Here is a 19,802-nt window from a genome sequence, read left to right as displayed (position 1 = left end):
TAATTTTCCGGGTGAGCTGTCTAACAGGTCTGCTGCCGTTAATCGGGAAAATAATTGAAAATTCCCATTTGGCGCTGCTGATCAAGAAAAATCGCGGCAGGGTTGCTTCTAATTTTATGATATACAGTTGAGGAACTGATGAAGGTTAGTACGCCGCCGCCAAGTTGATAGGCTTGTCTCCTAGTATACGGCAGAGCGAATGGGATCAAAGATATAGATACTATCCAAGTCCAAGTTTGTCATGTCTCAGTGTGAAACCCTGATACGAGAGCGGGTAAAAAACGCATAAGTTTTTAAACAAACCCCGACAGGCAACCCACAAGAGAAACTGGCAAAATCTGAGCTCTCGAGAGAGCCTCTCCTCTATTGGCCATGTTTTTCATCTCTTTAGCCACACTCTGAAGATCCAAAAGGTAACTACGGCGGGAGGAATCCGTTATGTACTTTGATTGGTTATGGCACCACGTGGTGCCCCCCTATAAGTGTTCATCTCCACGAGGACGAGCTGACTCTCGATGGAGGAAATTACCCGAAAATTACTTCCGAAAGCATAGAGCTGCCTCCGGAAGCCCCATATTTGAAGCTTTAGGCTCGAAAGTCTAAATAATCTACTCGGTAAATACTAAATAACCGTCAAAATGAGAAGGGGAAACGCGGGGATCTTTCGTATTCAATATCGAAAAGTTTCCACACCAAAGATCCAACAAAAAGTTCCATCCTTTTCGTCCACAGGAGCAAAACGATCAGCGGGATTTTCACAGTCTAGTTCGGATCATTTCTTCATTTGCGACTTAAATCATTGCGTCGAGCTACTATGGATAGTATCTCTTGGATCCTGTTATCGGGCTCTATCCACGACTTGAATCAATTGCCTTCGGGACTCTGATATTAAAACCCATGGGAATGACAGTCTACTGATCAAATATATCCCTGGAGAGGCTTCAGTGGATTCAGGCAGAAATCCCAAATGAGAGTGCTCTCTGCAAGTGCAGTTCCACATGACAATTTGAATAGGTATCGAGGAGGTGAATTTGGTCCTTTTTGTGCTTGAACTGGGGAAGGAATTTAAAGCCGAAGAATAGCAAACGGCATATCTTTCTATGAAAATTGCTGTGCGCAGAATGTTTGATCAGTTCGCAACTTTAGGATAGAGCTTGAATGTCAACAAAAAGCTCAAACAATGCTCTACTTGTTTGTATTACCGGTATCAGTATCCGAGGTGAGATTTTCAACATCATTCCTCGCATCCCTCATGCCGATTCACTGTGGCAGTTTCCACGAGGAACAGAATATAGTAACGCTTTCATAAGGCATAAAAGAAAAGGAGTACAGTTTAATTTTGTAAACATCGTCTCCAGTTCGTAAAATACCACGATCAACGTAATCTAGGTAAGTACGAATCCATATTTAAAATAGGGCAGCGTCTAGTGATAAGCGATGAAGTAAATACCGATGAAGTCGCGTCGTGGTATATAATAGCAGTTCAAGGTTCCTGGAGGGGGGCATATAAACGTAAGCTGGTGGAATAAGGTTACCTAACCCACCGGACCGTTCTTCCTTCTTAGGCTTGGTAAATCCCGTTGTAAACTCAAGACATTCCCACTCACTACTCTTTTCCCCCCTCTCTCATATTCCGCTTCACAAAATGTCGCCTCCAAGCTCCTGGTTCACCGAAGGTCATATGTGCCAAGCCATCCAGGTGGGCAACGTTATCAGCCTTTCCCACCCAAAGCCAAGCAAGTGGAGGATTCTCGAAGTCCTTCGTGAACACGACTACCAGAAGTACGAAACTGCCAAAGATCCCTCTTACGCCTCTGTCCAACTATCGTGTAATTAGGTCGGAGGCTCTAGAAGACGTTCGATGATGCGCATCGTTATGCAAGTCCCGTATCTCGGAACGGAGGATAAGGACAAGGACTCGGCTACACGGTCAAAGCAAGCGACGAAATTCAGGACAGCGGAATTTCGCGCATTTTTGACTTTCGAAAAACAAGTTTCAACATGCACACACACCTCCCCTCCTTGGCTATCTTGAGGATCAACAGGACCGCTTTGGGCCAGTTCCCGGCGGCTTTATCACATACTACGCTTGGGAGGCTATGCCTGGAATACGCCTTGGGGATTACACTGGGAAGGCTACTCGGTTCTGGACCTTAGATAAGAAGGAGCGAGAGGAAATCCGCGTTGCTTTCCGGCAGATCTACTTGTGAGTGAATTGTATAGACTTGATAGTATATATTACTAACGAAATCTAGGGAAATTACATCAATGGGTATCTGGCCGGATTCTGCTGCCGCTACGAATCTAGTGTGGAACTCGGAGACTAAATCCCTGTAAGTATACAGCGTCTAATATTCATAAGATTATAAAGAGTGGGCTAATACTCTTTGTAGTACCTGGGTAGGGTTCTGGAATTGTAGGGCCGCCCAGCCACAGCCCTGGAAAGATTGGCGATTAGCACTCTTCGATTTCGTCAAATCACCCGATAATTCATGGACTGATCCAGATTGGAATGGCGATACTTCCAAGTGGGAATACTAGTTCCTACTAGCTATCATATGGCTTAAGAAAAATAGCTCTTCAGAACATCCAGTCTTAGCTTGTCACCTTCTACGTTTAGCTATTTAAATGGAACCACCTTTTGATCGAGAATCAGAAGGACAGTATGCTTCTCGTCAAACAGAATTTGTCTATCGAGTAACTTATTACAATATAGCTTGATTTCAGGTACGTGCCGAGAAACACTGCGTGTGTGGAGGGTACCGTCACGACAATAGCTCTATCACACCAAAGCGAATCCCGAGTGCAGATAGAAATTTGAAAAGTATATAAGACCTGACGGGAATTCTTCGTATCAAATCAAAAACCCCCACTTGTGGAGAGGAAGGAATCACGCCGCGTAAAAAATACATGGAGCCATGGCATCCATGGAATGCAAAGTAAGATAATAAACAAAAAACAGCACAGAGAAGCATCATGGTACAAGTGTGAGAAAGGAAAGCGGGTGGTGGAACAATGTGGTGATACATGTAATCAGCACTGCTACTGACCGCCCTCTACGCCTTGCTGCTTGTGTCCTGTTGTTCGGCGTGCGGCTTTTCGGGCGCCTCCTCCATGTCGCCTAGGACTTCGGCGGTAGTCTCGTCCGAGAAGCGAAGGTCCTCTTCGACATCGGTGCTTTCCTTGACCTTGAAGAAGATCACGGGTGTGGCGATGACCATACTGCCCATGAGGAGACCCCAGCAGGATGCGAACTCAGTCATAAATGGAGTCTTTTGAGCGTCCATGCTAGTAGAGAATTAGACGAGGGATATTGGTCCGTGGAACAGGTTGAACACTTACCGCCACATTCCCGCAGCACCGGCAGACTGAATGCCCTTGTAGAAACCGGCAAAGTTGGCCAGTTTGCGTGCGTTGTTGGAGAGAGAGCCCATGTACCTGAATCAACAGTGTTAGCCGGATGGAGTTACACCAATGCAGTAAGCGTCCACAAATGCGGATGGGTTACTCACCAGTAGGTGCAGGTCTGGAAAGCAGCATCGTAGAAACCATAGAACATGTACAAGAACATAGGACCGATGTAGTCGCTGTCCATGAAATCCGTGTCGGCCTTGACAGTTTCCCGGGTGTATCCCTTCTGGAAGACATAACCACCACCCCAGATGCCCAATGTAATAGCGATGAGGATACCAAAGTTGATCTTGGCGCGGGTCGGGCGCGAGAACCACTTCATATCCAGGAGCTGGCCGAAAACAAAGGCACCCACCATCTGCATCAGCCAATAGAGAAGACTGTTCAGAGCGCGGGTACGGACGGTGAAATAGGCCAGATTGACAGCGTTGAAGTGATAGCCGTAGAACCAGTTGCTGGCCAGGAACATGGGAAACATGAAGACGATATACGAGTCACTTCGGAGAGTCTCCCACAGTCCCAGAAACTCGGACTTCCAGGTTGGATTCTTGATCACGATCACGCGAGATCCGTCATTACGCTTGATGTACTTGGAATCGACGAGACCCCAGCACAGTACGAAGCCCACGGCCATCATGACCAGGAAGGCGATATAAGTGCCGTTGTTGACATTGCCTGCCGTGCTGTGGATGTTCTGGCCAAGAGGGACCTATGATCACCGTATATTAGTGCCTCGAGGTCTCCCTAGTTGGACAACTTTTGTAGCTCCAAGGTAACTCACCAAACTGCCAATGACACCGCCCAGGTTGAAAATCACCCAGAAGATGGCGATATACTTGCCCTTCTCGTGTTCATGAGGGTAACTCATCATCACCGCACCCTGCGCACACCACAAAAGACCCGCACAGACACCCAGCAAGGCTCCGGCGAAGATCAAAAAGCCCGCATTCTGGTTGATGTTATACGAAAGCAGAGCAGCGGTATACAAGAAATAACCAAATCCACCGAGAGACAGCGTAATCCGTAGACCAATACGATTGGCAATCGAACCCGCGAAGAATCCCACCACGGCAAACGTGCTGTACAGGGCCGTGTTGGCGTTGTTCACATCGGTCGGGTTCACTTGGCCACCACCACCGAGGCCAGTCACGGCGTTATACATGCCCGGGCAGAGGAAACACACAAAGGACACGAGATAGAGCTGCATATCCGGCGAGGCGAACCAGGGGGCTTCCCAATTTCCGATTTTGAAAAGCGGCTTGTACATCCACGGCTTGCCGACCACGGCATGGTCTTGTCCCGGCTCGGGATCCTCCATATCCAAGGGGGCGGGCTTCTCCCGTGCCGCGGACGAGTCCATGACTGGAGTCTGGGACTGTGATAGCTCCGACTCGGGAGGAGTTGTTGCCATGATTGTATGGGGGAGGAGGAGGAAGAAGAAGAAGACGAAAGACAAAAGAAGGAGAGAATAAACACAGGAGCAGATCGGGGATCGTGAGGATCAACAATGCCAATGGGGGCAGGGGTAAGAATGTTGATGTTTCTTCGTCTTTTTGGTTGGTTTGTTTCCCACGTGAGAGCGCTGCTCAATCCAAGGAAAGAACCAAGTCTCAAGAATGAAGGAGAGAGCAAAGAAAAATAAACAGCGCGAGTGGGATAGATAAATTTATGAAGAACAGAATGGTCGCGCGGCTATTTGGGGGGCTCTTTTTTTTTTCGTCAGAAGCTAAAAAAAAGTATGGAGACCACACTAAGACAAAAAGAAAATTTAGGTATAGCCGAGCTAGCTTTATCTTGTTTCCATCAAGAAGTACGAGAGAGGCACAGGATGAGACGCTGGCATCAACGGATCATACAAAATGGATCATACAATGGAGCATTACGGAGGCGAGGGAATTATTAACAAGATTTCTGCGCCGGTTATCACTGGAGAAACACGCTGTGGATATCTCTCTCTTCCTCTTTTTGCTCGTTCATGTGGACAGACCAATTGTGCGGGGAGTGGAAAAAGATGGAGACTCTGGAGAAATCGGAAGACTCATTGGAGGCGTGCGGATGGACCACGGGCCGAGGAGAGCCGGCCGATGGCGTCTGGGGATTCTCACTGGTTCGATATGGGGGATGGTGATGGAGACGGGCATGGAGAAACTCGGGCACGTTCTCTGGGCCAAAAAACTGGACAGAGCCAGAACAGACCCGAACACGACTTGACCTGGGAAGTTGACAAAGGAAGCAGGTAGAAGCGCCTCCCCAATGCGACCGCAACCAGAGTCGTATTCTGCCGCATGCAACTCTCCGCATGCGGGGGTCTGGTCTGGTACGGGACAGTACGGGTACTGGTTAGATTACAGAAATTACACATACGACACTCTCACACTCTCCCTTGGCGCAGTCCAGTCGTACGTCCGTCCCACTACAACGGGCCCAGTAGGATGGATGACTGGTCAACTACCATGGACACTACCCCATCCCCCCCCCCCATACTGGACTGTCCTGCGCCACTGCCGCGGTGCTTTTCTGCTGGTTCTACCACATCGGCATGCCGATGTCACCTCTGGCTGGACAATCCGCAGGTTACATCATTGTACAGCGCCCTTTATCTCTGCCACTGGGGACAACTACTTTTCCCCTCGACTCCCCTGGTACCTGGATCCTGCGCGACTGAGAACCAGGGCAAATTTCTCTGACTTGATTTTCCGGGTTTACTACTCTCTCGACTCCTCCTTGGCCTCGTTGATCGGCATCTCCGTTTACATCGCCATCTCGGCATTTACTCCCTCACCACTCCACTCTCACCTTCACCACTATCAATATTCATCATCGTCATCATCATCACCATGCCGGGCAAAACAACCGCTGCCAGTACTCCGCGCATCACCAAATTCACCAACTGCCGCCTCGTCCGGGGCTCCAGTCTGGTTGAACAGGATCTGTGGATCGACTCTCTGACCGGCAAGATCCTCAAGGACCAAGAGGCTTTCTATGAGCTGCACCTCTCTCCCGATGAGATCATTGATCTTGGCGGCCGCATCCTGGCCCCGGGTCTGATTGACACCCAGCTCAACGGCGCACAGGGTTTCGACTTCTCCGTCCCCTGCGCATCCAAGAATGAGTACGATCAAGGTCTGCGCCTCGTCAACCAGGGTCTGGCTCGCACGGGCGTGACCTCCTACCTGCCCACAATCGTGAGCTCCACCCCCGAGGTGTACTGGCAGGTAAGAACAAAAACAATCCCCTTCCCCAAGCCCTGTCACAAACCGTCTCTCCATCACAATATAAGCATTATGACAAGCATGAAACTAATGCAATCCCCCCACCCCCCAGGTCCTCCCCTCCCTCGGCCCCACCGCCGCAACCCACCGTCCCCAAGACGGCGCCGAATCCCTCGGCGCCCACGTCGAAGGCCCCTTCATCAACCCCAACCGCAACGGCGTCCACAAACCAGACGTCCTCCGCGCAGCCCAAACCTACGACGACCTCCTCCACTGCTATGGCGCCTCCAACCTCACCCCACCATCCCCCCACACCTCCCCCATCAAAATGATCACCGCCGCCCCAGAAGTCGGCAACATGATGGCGCAGATCCCCCACATCGCAGACTCGGGCATCATCTACTCCATCGGCCACTCGGACGCGACCTATGAACAGGCGGTGTCAGCAACGCACCAGGGCGCCCGCATGATTACCCATTTGTTCAACGCAATGCGTCCGTTTTATCACCGCAACCCGGGCGTGTTTGGGCTTTTGGGCCAGTCGGAGCGTAGACGCCCGTTTTATGGCGTCATTGCGGATGGGATTCATTTGCATCCGACTTCGATTAAGATTGCGTATAATGCGTATCCGGATGGGTTGGTGCTTGTCACTGATGCGATGCGGTTGTGTGGTTTGCCGGATGGCGTTTATGAGTGGACGAATGGGGAGCGCATTGTCAAGACTGGGGCGCGGTTGACGCTGGAGGGGTCTGATAAGATTGCTGGTTCTTCGGCGACGCTCATTGAGTGTGTGAATAATTTCCGCCGTTGGTCCGGGGCTAGTACCGCGGATGCGATTAATGCTGCTACCGCTGTGCCGGCTCGCTTGTTGGGATTGGAGAAGGTGAAGGGGTGTTTGGATGCGGGTGCTGATGCGGATCTGGTGGTGTTGGGCGAGTCGGATGATCCGTACTCGGGGCCTACGTTGACGGTTGATCAGGTGTGGAAGCTGGGTGTGAAGATTCATGATGCTGATAAGACGGCTGCGGTGGCTGTCTAGGGGGAGACACTTGTGCTCTCGGTTTTTTTTTCTTTTCGTTCTCAGTGCGGTTCATGTTTCTTTCTTATCTTTTTCTTCGGTTTTTCTCTCGTCCAGCTTTTGCTGGGCGGATATTCTGCGATTTGGGCTTCGGCGTTTGGATTTATTTTGCATTCCCGTGGCATAGAATCATATTACCTGCAGAAGCACAAGAACTAGCAATAAGTGTATTTCATATCTCATAGAACAGAACTTGATGTTCAAAAATCAGATTACAAATGGAGATTCCAACATTCATTCATTTACGTAAAGATCAAGGAAAATGTGTTTTTATGTTTTTGTTTGTATATCCGTGCAAACTTCCAAAACATGATATGACATCCCAGTTATATATCCAAAACTCTGGAGAGTACCATTCAATTGGTGATGACCTCCCCCTGTTCAAGATATCGTACGGGTAGGTGGTATATATATACGTGCATATGGTCCAAAATATCAAAAAACACCGGGTCCGTCTGGCGGACCTCCTATAGACCTGGGGAGCTCCCAAAAGACGAGAGTAAAGAATCCACACGCCTGCGAGGTGAGACTCCTTGTTTCATCTCCCTCTGATTTCCCCGGAGTCCCGGCGAAGCTCCTGTGCCCGCTTACTCTCGCTCATATGCTAAACACAAAACAGAACAGAAATGAAACGAAACTTTTCATGCGCGCATCGGCCTGGGTCAATCCAGGATGCCAATGCCCAGCATGAGAACGCGAGGCGCCTTCCTATCTTCAGTCACTCGTACCGGAGAGAGGAATTTACAGACGGGGCTGCGAGCGGGTCCAGCCAGACTCTGCGGCGATCAGCTCCGCGGCACGCTCGCCGATAGCCAGAACGGTGAGCATGGGGTTGATCGTAGGCATGTCGGGGAACACGCCGGCATCGGCAATGCGGACACCCTTGAGACCGCGGATCTTCAGGGTCGGGTCCACGACGGCCAAGGGGTCGCGAGTCACGTCACCCATCTTGGTGGTACCGGCCGGATGGTAGACGGTGTGCGCAACACGGCGGCCGTACTCGGACAGCTCCTCGTCAGTCTGGATCGAAGGGCCGGGAGCAACCTCCCGCTTGATCCACTCCTTGAAAGGCGACTGCTGGGCGATCTTACGGGCCGCTTTGAGACCATAAACGACGGTGGCGGCATCGTAACCCTCGGGATCGGTGAAGTAGCGGAAGTCCAGCGCGGGCTTCACCGAGGGATCCGAGGAGGTGAGGTACAGACGACCGCGAGAGCGGGGGCGGGGAATGTTGGGGGTCATGCAGAAGGCGTTAATGGGCTCGTCATAGCCGAGACGGGCGGTGTTGAGAGTAAAGGGGATTTGGTAGCAGTGCATCATGATATCGGCGGCCCGGCCGTCGAATCCAGCTGCGTTGGGTTCCTCGCGGCGCAGGAAGATACCGGCGTCAGAGTCCATGGTGGTCTGGTTGGGGGGAACGGGGTAGTTGAGCTCCCACATGATGATGCTCTCCGGGTGGTCGAGCAGGTTCTCGCCGACACCGGGAATGTCCTTGACGACGGGGATACCCAGAGCAGACAGCTGCTCCTTGGGTCCCAGACCGGACAGCATCATCAGACGAGGGGTATCGACGGCACCGGCGCAGAGGATAGTCTCCTTCTTAGCGCGGAGAGTGCGCTGAGCACCGGACTGCAGGGTCAGGTTGACACCAGTGACGGAGTCACCCTCGACATTGACCTTGGAGACCCAAGCGTTGGTGAGGATGGTCAAATTGGGGCGCTTCTCGTCACCGCGCAGGATAGGGTGGATATAGGCGACGGAGGCACTGCTGCGACGGCCATCGTCCGGGTTGTATGAGACGTTGAAGAAACCAACGCCCTCCGTCAGCTCACCGTTCCTGCGGATGTCTGCGTTGAAGTTGTCAATGACGGGAATGTTCATGGCGTCGGAGCAGGCCTGGACCCAGTCCTTGCACAGCTGGTTGCGGTGACGAGCGTGCACGGGCTGGAAAGTGTTGCGCAGGCCATCGATCATGCGGGTGAAGGTCTCAAAGTCCCAGCCCTTGCAGCCCTTGGCGACCCAGTTCTGGCAGTCATACTCGAAGGGGCGGAACGAGATCAGAGTGTTGTGACTGGAGCAGCCGCCCAGGACCTTGGCGCGGGAGTGGCGGATGAAGCTGTTGCCTATAGATCGGATAGTCAGTACAGTTGTTGCAATTGCGATGGCTTGTGGCTCCTCTACATACCATTGGGCTGCTCGATGGTAGGGTAGTCGTAGTCCAGCTCGCCGCCCAGCAGGCTCAGCCACTCCTTCAGGTTGAGCACGCGGTCATCTGTGAAGTCGCTGGGACCACCCTCGATGACGAGCGTGCGCTTGTTGGGGAGGTACTGTGCCAGGCGGGCCGCAATCACACAGCCAGCGGTACCACCACCAACGACGATATAGTCGTAGCTGTCCACATCGACGGCAGGGAGATCGTTGGTAGTCGCCATGTTGAATCGTTGTGAGGAGGATGAGGGGAAAGAGCGGAAGATAGTCAAGGAGAAAAAGAGGAGAAGATGGGGGAGACCGCCTCTTGGTTTTAAAGGTCTTGGATGGGGATGTGTTTGGGAAGTTTCTGGTTGGGGCCACCGAAGTTGAAGGAGCGGGTATGGTCTGATGGTCAGATCGGGAAGGGGGAGGGGTTGTTCTGCAGTTGAACCAATCTCTTTGGATTTCTCTCGACGGAGTACCTTAATTCGGGCGTGCTTTTGCCCGTCCTTTTTTTTCTTTTACACAATTTTTTTTCTGGCCCGGCCGAATTGGCAGCTGTGAGTGGTGGCGAGGCGGAGAAAAGTGGATCCTCTTAGATAACCCACGGCCCACCGTTGATTCGAGTGCAGGATCTACAGGGCTACCGCGTGAAATCGAGATAGGACAAAACGACAATAAGAGAGACTCGATTGGTTGTCAGGATTGGATTTCCTAAATAGAAGCAGTGGGAAGAGAGGGGAAGATGATCGCCTGATAAGTCTTGTGAGTGATCCGAGGACAGGAGTATCGACTCCGGATCTGTTCTTGACATCTGCTTGAAAGTTGAAACGTCCCACCATCAGCCTCAAAGGAAACGCCCCTACGTCATCAATGTCTCCCCGCTTTGTGCCGGTCCACGATACTCTTCTTAGTGCTCTTTTCCCGTACCTTTAAGCCCTGCCGTACAAGAGTATGCAATAGTATGTACAGTATACACATTATTGCTGGGTTTTCATTTCAGCCCATCTCCATTTTCAGCCCTTTCAACTCCTCCGGAAATTACTCCCACGAGGCCACCAGCGAATCCCAATCTTCCTTGAACGCCCCTCTTTACCGCCACCGACTCATCGACGCGCCGAGATGCTGACACGCTAATGCACGGCGGCAATGCTAGTCCCAATCGGGGCAAGTCGCCGCGCTGACTCCACCCAAAGCCGCCGCGCTTTGCCGGCGCAACTCCGAAGTTTCCAAGGCGGTCATGCAGCACTGGGGAATGGCCACCAGCACCTCGATAAAGAATTACTCTCGAACCCAACAACCAACACGCAACTTGGATTTCCAAAAACTCTCTTTGATCTGTTAATCTGCGACCTTGGTGTGTTCCCGATAACAGCTCACATCCTTGTTCGCCATGTCCCTCCCCTTCCCAACACGTCAGCTCTACTACGACGGCCAGGTGCGCGCTGCTTCGTCCGGCAAGACCTTCCAGACTCTCAACCCCGCCACTGCAACCCCGCTGGCAGATATCCAGATTGCGTCTAACTCGGATGTCGACGCTGCTATTGCTGCTGCCGAGCGCGCATTCCAAGTCTGGTCAAAGACAACGTATATTGCTCGCGCCCGGATCTTGCAGAGGGCTGCGGCGTTGCTGCGCGAGCGCAATGATGAGATCGCTCGGGTAGAGACTCTGGACTCGGGCAAGGCCTTCACGGAGACGAGTACCGTGGACGTGGTGACGGGCGCCGATGTGCTCGAGTATTATGCCAACTTTATCGGTGGTGGCGGTTTGAACGGCGAGACGACACAGCTGCGTGAGGATGCCTGGGTGTATACTAAGAAGTCGCCCTTGGGTGTTTGTGCGGGTATCGGTGCTTGGAACTATCCTATCCAGATGTATGTCTGCCCCTTGAGTACTAGCAGAGCAAATTCCGCCCGCCAACTATATGATCAACCCGGATACTAATGCTGCTCGTCTTTAGTGCCCTCTGGAAGTCCGCCGCTTGTTTGGCCGCTGGCAACACCATGGTTTACAAGCCTAGCGAATTCACCCCTCTCCACGGCGAGACCCTCGCCCAGATCTACACCGAGGCCGGCCTACCCGCCGGTGTCTTCAATGTGGTCAACGGAGCCGGCGATGTCGGCGCCTACCTGACCAGTCACCCGACCATCGCCAAGGTCTCCTTCACTGGCCAGGTATCGACAGGCATGAAGGTGGCCGGCTCCGCCGCCGGCAACATGAAATACGTGACCATGGAACTGGGCGGCAAGAGCCCGCTGATCGTATGCCCGGACGCCGACCTCGAAAGCGCCGTCGACGGCGCCATGATGGCCAACTTTTACAGTACCGGACAGGTCTGCACCAACGGGACGCGCGTGTTCGTGCCACGCTCCATTAAGACCGCTTTTGAGAAGCGCCTGCTCGAGAAAATCGCATTTGTGCGGGCTGGCCCGCTCTTCGATGAACAGACCAACTACGGCCCCCTCAGCTCAGAAATTCACTATAACAAGGTGGTCGAGTATATTCGCCACGGTATCGAGAATGACCGCGCGACTCTGCTTGCCGGTGGACCCGGAAAACCCGATGTTCCCCAGGACCTCCAGGCTGGATACTGGGTGAAGCCGACCGTCTTCACCGACTGCACGGATGACATGCGCATCGTCAAGGAGGAGATTTTCGGCCCCGTCATGTCCATCTTGGACTACGATACCGTCGAGGAGGCCGTGCGCCGCGCCAATGCTACCGAGATGGGCCTTGCAGCGGGTGTCTTCACAAAGGACTTGAACCAGGCCCATCGGGTCATTGATCAACTCCAGGCTGGCATCACCTGGGTGAATACCTGGGGCGAGAGTCCCGCTGAGATGGCCGTTGGTGGATGGAAGAAGAGCGGTCTGGGTGTTGAGAATGGTCATAAGGGTATTGAGGCTTGGCTGCAGAATAAGAGCACCCTTGTTGATATGAGTGGGGCTGTGGCGACTGTCTTTGCCAAGCTTTAGGTATGGATGTGTTTTATTTGCTTGGGGATTTTTTGTTTCTAATATTCATGACGTGATGTGTGAAAATGGGGTTCAGGTCATATTTTGGATAGACTAAATGCATTTAGGAGTCTATGTGGGCGTGCGAGGTATGACGCATGCCATTTAATCAACTTTTTCCTTCTGAATATACAGAGTTGCCTCTAGTACTTTATCACTGTAAAGAATGAAGTAAACATGACTCAGTTGATTTTGGTAACGCCTAGATAACAACGATGATGAACTATTTACATGCATATTTTTCCAGAAACATATCTACCATCGCGATTGGAATGAGCTGAAACTCCTCGAATTGATGAAAACCCCGGGAATCAGAAAAAGAAAAAACATACAAAGGGCAGATTGAAATATGAAACAAAAAAAATGCAGCCATGTCGAAACCCTAGTTAAGATAGAAGACAGAAGATAACCCCCAAGATCCCAGTTCTCCAGTGCAGATATGAGAAAAGAAAAAAGAAAAGAAAAGATATTGGCACCCGTATTTCTCGATTCCCAGAAGCGAAAGGGTGCACATCTCCTTGGATCACCTTTACAAAGCCGTCATGCGAGCACCCATTCGATCAAAGATCAAATCATTCTTCAAGGCTCCATCCAGCCCGCCAATAGCCGAGTCCACCATCCGCGATGACATGCTATCAGGCGTCAACTCATCTTCTTCCATGGCCCGGTGCAGCTCCGTGTTGATGCGCAGGTCCTTGGGGACCTTGACGGGTGTGCGGTCAGGCGTGGGCGCCATACGGGGGTAGTCTTCTTGGCTGGCAGCGGCGCGGGCACGTACGTGCGAGGCCGGTAGACCAGTGGGGGACCCTGGGTGCGCGCATCCGTGCCCGCCTGCTCAATGGACTCGAAGTACCGCACCGTCTTCACCTTCAATTCCAGGGTGGCGTCCCGGTCGCAGACGACCAGCGGGTGTGGGTGCAGTTGCAGCGCGGACAGAGTCCACATGTGGTTCACGCCGTCTTCGAGGCCCTTTTGCACGGCGAAGGCCTTGTGTGCACCCGTGGCGACGATGACGACTTCGCGCGCGTCCATGATCGTCTGGATACCCACGGTCATGGCCATGCGTGGCACCTGGTTCACGTCGTTGTCGAAGAAGCGCGAGTTGGCGAGGATGGTGTCGTAGGCGAGGGTCTTGACGCGCGTGCGGCTGGCCAGTGATGATCCGGGCTCGTTGAAGGCAATGTGTCCGTCGGGTCCGACGCCACCCAGGAAGAGCTCGATACCGCCATAGCGGGCGATGCGGGCGTCGAATGAGGCACATTCGGCGGCCAGGTCTGGCGCATTGCCGTCCAGGATGTTGATGTTCTGTGGTGGGATGTCGACGTGCGAGAAGAAGTGCTTGTACATGAAGCTGTGGTATGACTCGGGGTGGTCGCGGGGCAGACCGACGTATTCATCCTGTGAGGAGAGGTTTGTTAGGATTTGGCTTTGGGTGGAGAGGTGAGGTACTCGGGGGTGTGGATTACCATGTTGAAGGTCACGACATTCTTGAATGAGATCTCGCCAGCGCGGTGGCGCTGGACCAAGATCTTGTAGATGATCTCCGGACTGCTACCGGTGGGAAGGCCCAGCACAAAGGGCTGACTCTCAGTTGGCTTGAAAGCCTTGATGCGACCTGTGCAGTGGACGAGCTGTTAGTTTACCGCCGATGTATATGAACCGACTGGCCAGCGCCGAATAGAGACATGTAGGACTTACTAACGATGTATTCGGCGATGTACACCGAGACCGCCTGAGGGTCCTCGCGAATGATGACACGCCTAGAAAGAAGCAAAGCTCCGGTCAGTTCTTATAGTTCTCAAAAAGAGGCCGAGAAGACTGGGAGAGGGTGATCAGCGCATACATCGTGGTTACGTCAGCGGGACGTGTAGCTCGAAGGCGGTATCAGTAGGGCTGATGAAGGGGGAGAGAGAGAGCCGCGATGTAAGGAGGTTGAGAAAAGGGTGGAGGGTTGAAGAAGAGTGTAGAGGTGTTAAGGTGAAGAGGTAAGTGTAGACAAGATAAGAGAGCAGAAAAGGGTGAAAAAGGTGAAGGCAAAGATAAAAAGGCAGGCCCATGGATTGGTTACGTCGCGGTGCAATGTACGACAGTGACAAGGGCGATCATGTCGTGGTCGTAGTGGGCCGCTCTCTGTAGTTCTGGGGGCGTCTGTTACGTCGACGTTGGCTACGGATCGGTTCCTCCGCAAATGTATCGTCGCATGCGCCATGTGGGAAATGGACCCAATGATAATGGATAATGGTCTTTGTGAGGACATCACTCCGTTGACGTCGACTCCGAGAATGGATGTCCACGAGTCAATTTCTTTGCCTCTGATTCGTTGGGGGGTTTCATTTTATCACCGTCAGGATTATCATGTTGCATATATCTTATAGCTCCTACTATAGAGTCATCATGATATCTAGTCTATAGACCAAGGGTCTCCTGCCTGCAATATCTGGTTATTGCGGCCATCTAGAGAGCCACAGATTTCCACCTAAAACGCTTAATCCTATTATTTGCTGCTTGCAGTCTGCAATATTTAGCCATATGGTGCCCAACAATAGCGATGAAAAAAAATCAAAAGCCAAGTCTCTATTACACTACAAAACCATCGTCCCGACAGACATCAGAGGGGGAGTGGATCCGAAGGTGAAGGTTCCATCGGAGGCAGAAGTTGCATCCGGTGAAGTCGGCAAACGCTGACCCGTGAAAACCGGGGAGTGTAACCCTGTAGCGTCGTAGCGAAACGGGTATCGTACCATACGGGTATTGTATACCGCCACGTGATCTGAAGTCAATATGGACAGTTTAATCTCATTCGTGAGGGTTGTATGGAATACGGTAGAATAAAATTAATATTATCTAACAGGACCCGTGTTTAAGATGAAAGCTACCTACCTCTCTACCTTCTCTGTCATATACTCGGGGAAAACTAGGTTGCCCCTCTTCTAGGCAAGGGGATCAACAGGCACGAGGGACCAGGATGCACTCGAGATCAACAATTGATTCGGTTCCAGCTTTATACTTTTATCATATGCAGGGAACGATGAGTGTAATTTTATAATGCTGGCCCTAATTTGACTGTCCATTTTGAATTCTTTCATGATATATCAATTTGACTAGGATAATGCAGCTCAACATGTAGTACTGCAGCTAAGGCGGAGAGCGAAATAGCCGGGGCCAACCTTCTTATCGCGCCTGTCACAAACTCCCCCCGATTGCGGCTCTGGAGCTCCTCCCTTCCTTTTCCTGTGCGGAGTTGCTTATTCCTGCGACACTTCTCGTCTCGGACGACTGTCACCTGACTGCGACCTCGGAGTGTCATCCTCGGGAACCTCAACCTCGACCTCTCAAGAAACGTGAACCCGGTTGCAGGTTACAGCTCAGCTCCTACCGCCCACCTTACACCCTGAGCACTGCATCCTGCTACCCACCCCAAACACAGCTCCCTCCACTCTCCTCCACTCCTGTTCCCCCCCCCACGACTGTCCGAGCTTCCGGCACACTGCTGGCATTCCTCATTTCCCCAGGGCCATGGCCCCGAAAGAGGACATGCTGCCCCCGGGCTGGGATGACCTAGACAGGTATGTTGATCACCTTCTTCCGGCGCTTCTAAATGCACTGGCTCTCTACCACCCCATCCCGCTGCATCTCCACGACCCTGTGGAACCCAAACGTGCCCCGACGGGCGATTTAAACTATTTCCTCTTCTGGCTGTCTCAACACTTGAAGCGGCTATGACGATGGGCAGGAGTATGCTGACCGGCCATGTGGCGATACCAGGCAAATGGGTCAGCTCTTTATGATGGGATTCGATGGTACCACCGTTAGCCCTCAGATCCGCTCACTCATCGAAGACTATCACCTCGGCTCTGTCCTCCTCTCCGCTAAGAATTTGAAATGTATCTGCTTTCTTTTCTCTCTTCCCGCCTCTAACTCTGCTTCCTGCGCTCCTCTGATATGAATAACCATGGTTGAGAAGAGAGAGCAAGGGGGAAAAAAAAAGAGAATACCTCTCTCCCTTAGCTAGACCCGTTGACTGATCGTGTGTGCCTATAGCTGCCGAGGAGGCCACCCGACTCGTTCTCGAATTGCAGACCATCGCTCGAGATGCTGGTCATCTGGTGCCTCTGCTCATCGTGCTCGACCAAGAGAACGGCGGAGTGAATAGTTTATACGATGAGATATACATTCGCCAATTCCCCAGTGCCATGGGCATCGCTGCGACGGGATCCAAATCGTTGGCGCATGAGGTTGCAGTGGCTACTGCTCAAGAACTCAAGGCCGTCGGAGTCAATTGGATCCTTGGTCCCGTTCTAGATGTCTTGACGAACGTACGGAATCAACCCTTAGGCGTTCGCACCTCTGGTGATGACCCGCAGGAAGTGTCACAGTATGGGGTACAGTTCATGAAGGGCTACCAAGAAGCAGGGCTTGCGACATGCGGCAAACATTTCCCTTCTTACGGAAACCTCGAGTTCCTGGGTTCGCATACTGATGTGCCCATCATCACCGAATCTCTAGAACAACTGAGTCTCACTGCACTGGTTCCTTTTCGTAATGCCATCATGCAGGGCCTGGATGCCATGATGGTCGGTGGCGTGTCCATGTCATCAGCTGGCATGAATGTCATGCATGCCTGTCTTAGTGACCAGGTGGTGGACGAGCTCCTCAGGAAGGACTTGAAGTTTAACGGTGTCGTGGTATCGGAGTGTTTGGAGATGGAGGCTCTCACTCACAACATTGGTGTTGGCGGTGGGACGGTCATGGCCAAGAATGCCGGTTGCGATGTTATCTTGCTGTGTCGGTCATTCCCCGTACAGCAAGAGGCAATCAACGGGCTCAAGTTGGGCGTGGAAAATGGCATCATCGGTCGACCTCGAATTGAGCAATCTCTCCGTCGTGTCTTGAACTTGAAGGCTCGATTCACGTCTTGGGATCAGGCGCTGAACCCGCCGGGTCTGCCATCACTCACACAAATGCAACCATCACATACTAACCTCTCAACGCGCGCCTACAACAACTCCATCACCGTGATGCGAGATAAGAACAATCTCCTACCGCTTTCCAATATCATCGATGCAAGTGAGGAGCTCTTACTCTTGACCCCCTTGGTCAAGCCTCTGGCTGCTTCAGCAGTGTCTCTATCCGCAAATGATACCAGCCACGGGCCTACCATGGATCAAACCGCGATCGAACGATCTGCTTCCGTCTTGAGTGGCGAGAGTGTCTTCAAAGAACTAGGGAGGTCTCTCTCGCGGCAAAGGAGCGGACGTGTCCTTCATACGTCGTACACACATAACGGCGTGCGGCCCATTCACGAAGATCTTATCGAACGAGCCAGCGCAGTTATTGTGGTCACGGCCGATGCAAATCGAAACTTATACCAGCAGGCTTTCGCCAAACATGTCTCATTGGTATGCCAGACCCAGTTTTCCGCCACGGGTGAGCGTTGTGAGAAACCCTTGATTGTGGTTGCGGTCAGCTCGCCGTACGACTTTGCAATGGATTCTTCGATCGGTACATACGTGTGCACCTATGACTTTACAGAGACCGCGTTGCAGGCCCTGGTCAAAGTTCTTTATGGTGACTTGACACCCACGGGAAGTCTACCCGGCTCCATCAGCCGCAGCCAGAAAATTCATCAGTCTCGACAGCACTGGCTGGTAGAGAATTGGAACGAGGAGCGGGATGCTAATGGCCTAGATGCGCTGCTCGACGCGGTCCGCGAGGACTGTACACAAGGGCAACGCTCTGAGCTCCTTGGTGCTACCTCCAGCAGCTTTCTCTTACGCAAGGAAGATATAGACGAGGCGCACTTTGTGGTCCGCAATAGCAGTACACATGCTCTCTACGGCTTCTGTGCAACCTACTTCTTTCGATCGACCGGTACAGGTGTTATTGGGTGTTTGATCGTTGACCCATCACGCCGCAAGCTGTCCATCGGGCATTCGCTTCATAGTCGCGCTATTCGCAACTTGCTCCAGCGTAAAGGTATGAAGCGGTTCCAGCTCGGCTCTAGGCTTCCCGGAATTTATCTGGGGATCCCTACTGCCAGCCATGTCGAGCGCAAGCGACTGCGACAATGGTTTGCCAACCTGGGCTGGAACACATCGCTCTCTCGCCCCGTCTGCAGTGTAATCCTGCGCAATCTGGCTACCTGGACACCGCCCGATGGCCTCACCGTGACGCTACAGAATGCCGATGTGGTCTACGACCTCGTCTACGGGTGGGACTATGCTCGTGCCATTCTTGATCACATCAAGACCAATGCCCGCCAAGGTGTTGCCGACATCTATCGGATTGCTCTGGGTGGCGCTCCCAACTGCGGCATCATCCGCGCCAAGCGCTCGGCCGACGATATGATTCTCGGCAGTATCGTCGTTTACAATGAGCGATCGGCGCTGGCAGATCATATGCCTGCCCTGCGCGCCACACAGACTACTGTCGGTGGCATCTCCTCGCCAGTCATCTCGCCAGTTGCGGATGACTACTCCACCGTGATGCAGGGATTGATTCTGCTGGCGATTAAGCAGATTCGCAAGTTGAATGCTAATGCGGTGGTGATGGACTGTGTATGTTGACTTGCCCTTTTTAGTCCTTGTTCTCCCTCGCTATGAGTTGTATGAACGTCGTGCTAATATTCTATGGTATCTTTCAGGTGGATGGCGACGGTAACTTTGACTGTCTCTCCTCGATGGGGTTCAGTATGCTGCACAACTTCGAGGAGGTCAACTGCGATGCAGCCACCTGGACAATGATGCACCCGTCATAGGGCGGCATTGGCTGGTAACACCTCTTTTGACTTTTTCAAACTTTCTTCTTCCCTTCTTGGTGTGCGTGGGAATTGTTTATTTGTTTATCTCTCGCTGTGCTTTCTTTTTCTCGCATTTATGATATCCATCTGGCATTTG

General features: G+C 52.3%; 7 protein-coding genes across 7 annotated transcripts; 4 read left to right on the top strand and 3 right to left on the bottom strand.

The window, feature by feature from the left end:
• Window positions 1–1,645: 1,645 nt before the first annotated feature.
• Window positions 1,646–2,541, top strand: N7458_006170 (uncharacterized protein; the record flags this gene model as incomplete). The annotated part of the gene is given in 5 exon segments (XM_056909552.1): window positions 1,646–1,827; window positions 1,838–1,856; window positions 1,995–2,206; window positions 2,256–2,333; window positions 2,394–2,541. 5 exon segments carry the CDS (start codon window positions 1,646–1,648, stop codon window positions 2,539–2,541), a joined length of 639 nt encoding a protein of 212 aa, XP_056765256.1.
• Window positions 2,542–3,056: 515 nt separating this feature from the next.
• On the bottom strand, window positions 3,057–4,822 carry N7458_006169 (unc-93 family MFS transporter; the record flags this gene model as incomplete). The annotated part of the gene is made up of 4 exons (XM_056909551.1): window positions 3,057–3,288; window positions 3,343–3,438; window positions 3,513–4,120; window positions 4,193–4,822. The coding sequence occupies 4 exons, from the start codon at window positions 4,820–4,822 to the stop codon at window positions 3,057–3,059; spliced, it is 1,566 nt and encodes a 521-aa protein (XP_056765255.1).
• A 1,426-nt stretch (window positions 4,823–6,248) lies between these two features.
• Window positions 6,249–7,662, top strand: N7458_006168 (N-acetylglucosamine-6-phosphate deacetylase; the record flags this gene model as incomplete). The annotated part of the gene is made up of 2 exons (XM_056909550.1): window positions 6,249–6,626; window positions 6,736–7,662. 2 exons carry the CDS (start codon window positions 6,249–6,251, stop codon window positions 7,660–7,662), a joined length of 1,305 nt encoding a protein of 434 aa, XP_056765254.1.
• A 780-nt stretch (window positions 7,663–8,442) lies between these two features.
• Window positions 8,443–10,133, bottom strand: N7458_006167 (GMC family oxidoreductase; the record flags this gene model as incomplete). The annotated part of the gene is made up of 2 exons (XM_056909549.1): window positions 8,443–9,824; window positions 9,887–10,133. 2 exons carry the CDS (start codon window positions 10,131–10,133, stop codon window positions 8,443–8,445), a joined length of 1,629 nt encoding a protein of 542 aa, XP_056765253.1.
• A 1,151-nt stretch (window positions 10,134–11,284) lies between these two features.
• Window positions 11,285–12,867, top strand: N7458_006166 (NAD/NADP-dependent betaine aldehyde dehydrogenase; the record flags this gene model as incomplete). The annotated part of the gene is made up of 2 exons (XM_056909548.1): window positions 11,285–11,766; window positions 11,853–12,867. The coding sequence occupies 2 exons, from the start codon at window positions 11,285–11,287 to the stop codon at window positions 12,865–12,867; spliced, it is 1,497 nt and encodes a 498-aa protein (XP_056765252.1).
• Window positions 12,868–13,435: 568 nt separating this feature from the next.
• N7458_006165 (uncharacterized protein) lies at window positions 13,436–14,665 on the bottom strand (the record flags this gene model as incomplete). Its single annotated transcript, XM_056909547.1, has 4 exons — window positions 13,436–13,661; window positions 13,685–14,304; window positions 14,373–14,521; window positions 14,605–14,665. Coding segments are annotated over 4 exons (1,056 nt in total), but the record flags the coding sequence as incomplete, so codon positions are not given.
• Window positions 14,666–16,693: 2,028 nt separating this feature from the next.
• On the top strand, window positions 16,694–19,663 carry N7458_006164 (putative beta-N-acetylglucosaminidase; the record flags this gene model as incomplete). Its single annotated transcript, XM_056909546.1, has 3 exons — window positions 16,694–16,790; window positions 16,948–19,463; window positions 19,550–19,663. 3 exons carry the CDS (start codon window positions 16,694–16,696, stop codon window positions 19,661–19,663), a joined length of 2,727 nt encoding a protein of 908 aa, XP_056765250.1.
• Window positions 19,664–19,802: the final 139 nt, after the last annotated feature.

Source organism: Penicillium daleae (genome assembly GCF_028827525.1).
Source record: "Penicillium daleae strain IBT 16125 chromosome Unknown utg000006l_segment0_segment0, whole genome shotgun sequence".
Taxonomy (NCBI): Eukaryota; Fungi; Ascomycota; class Eurotiomycetes; order Eurotiales; family Aspergillaceae; genus Penicillium; species Penicillium daleae.
This window is presented reverse-complemented; position numbering and strand designations above follow the sequence as displayed.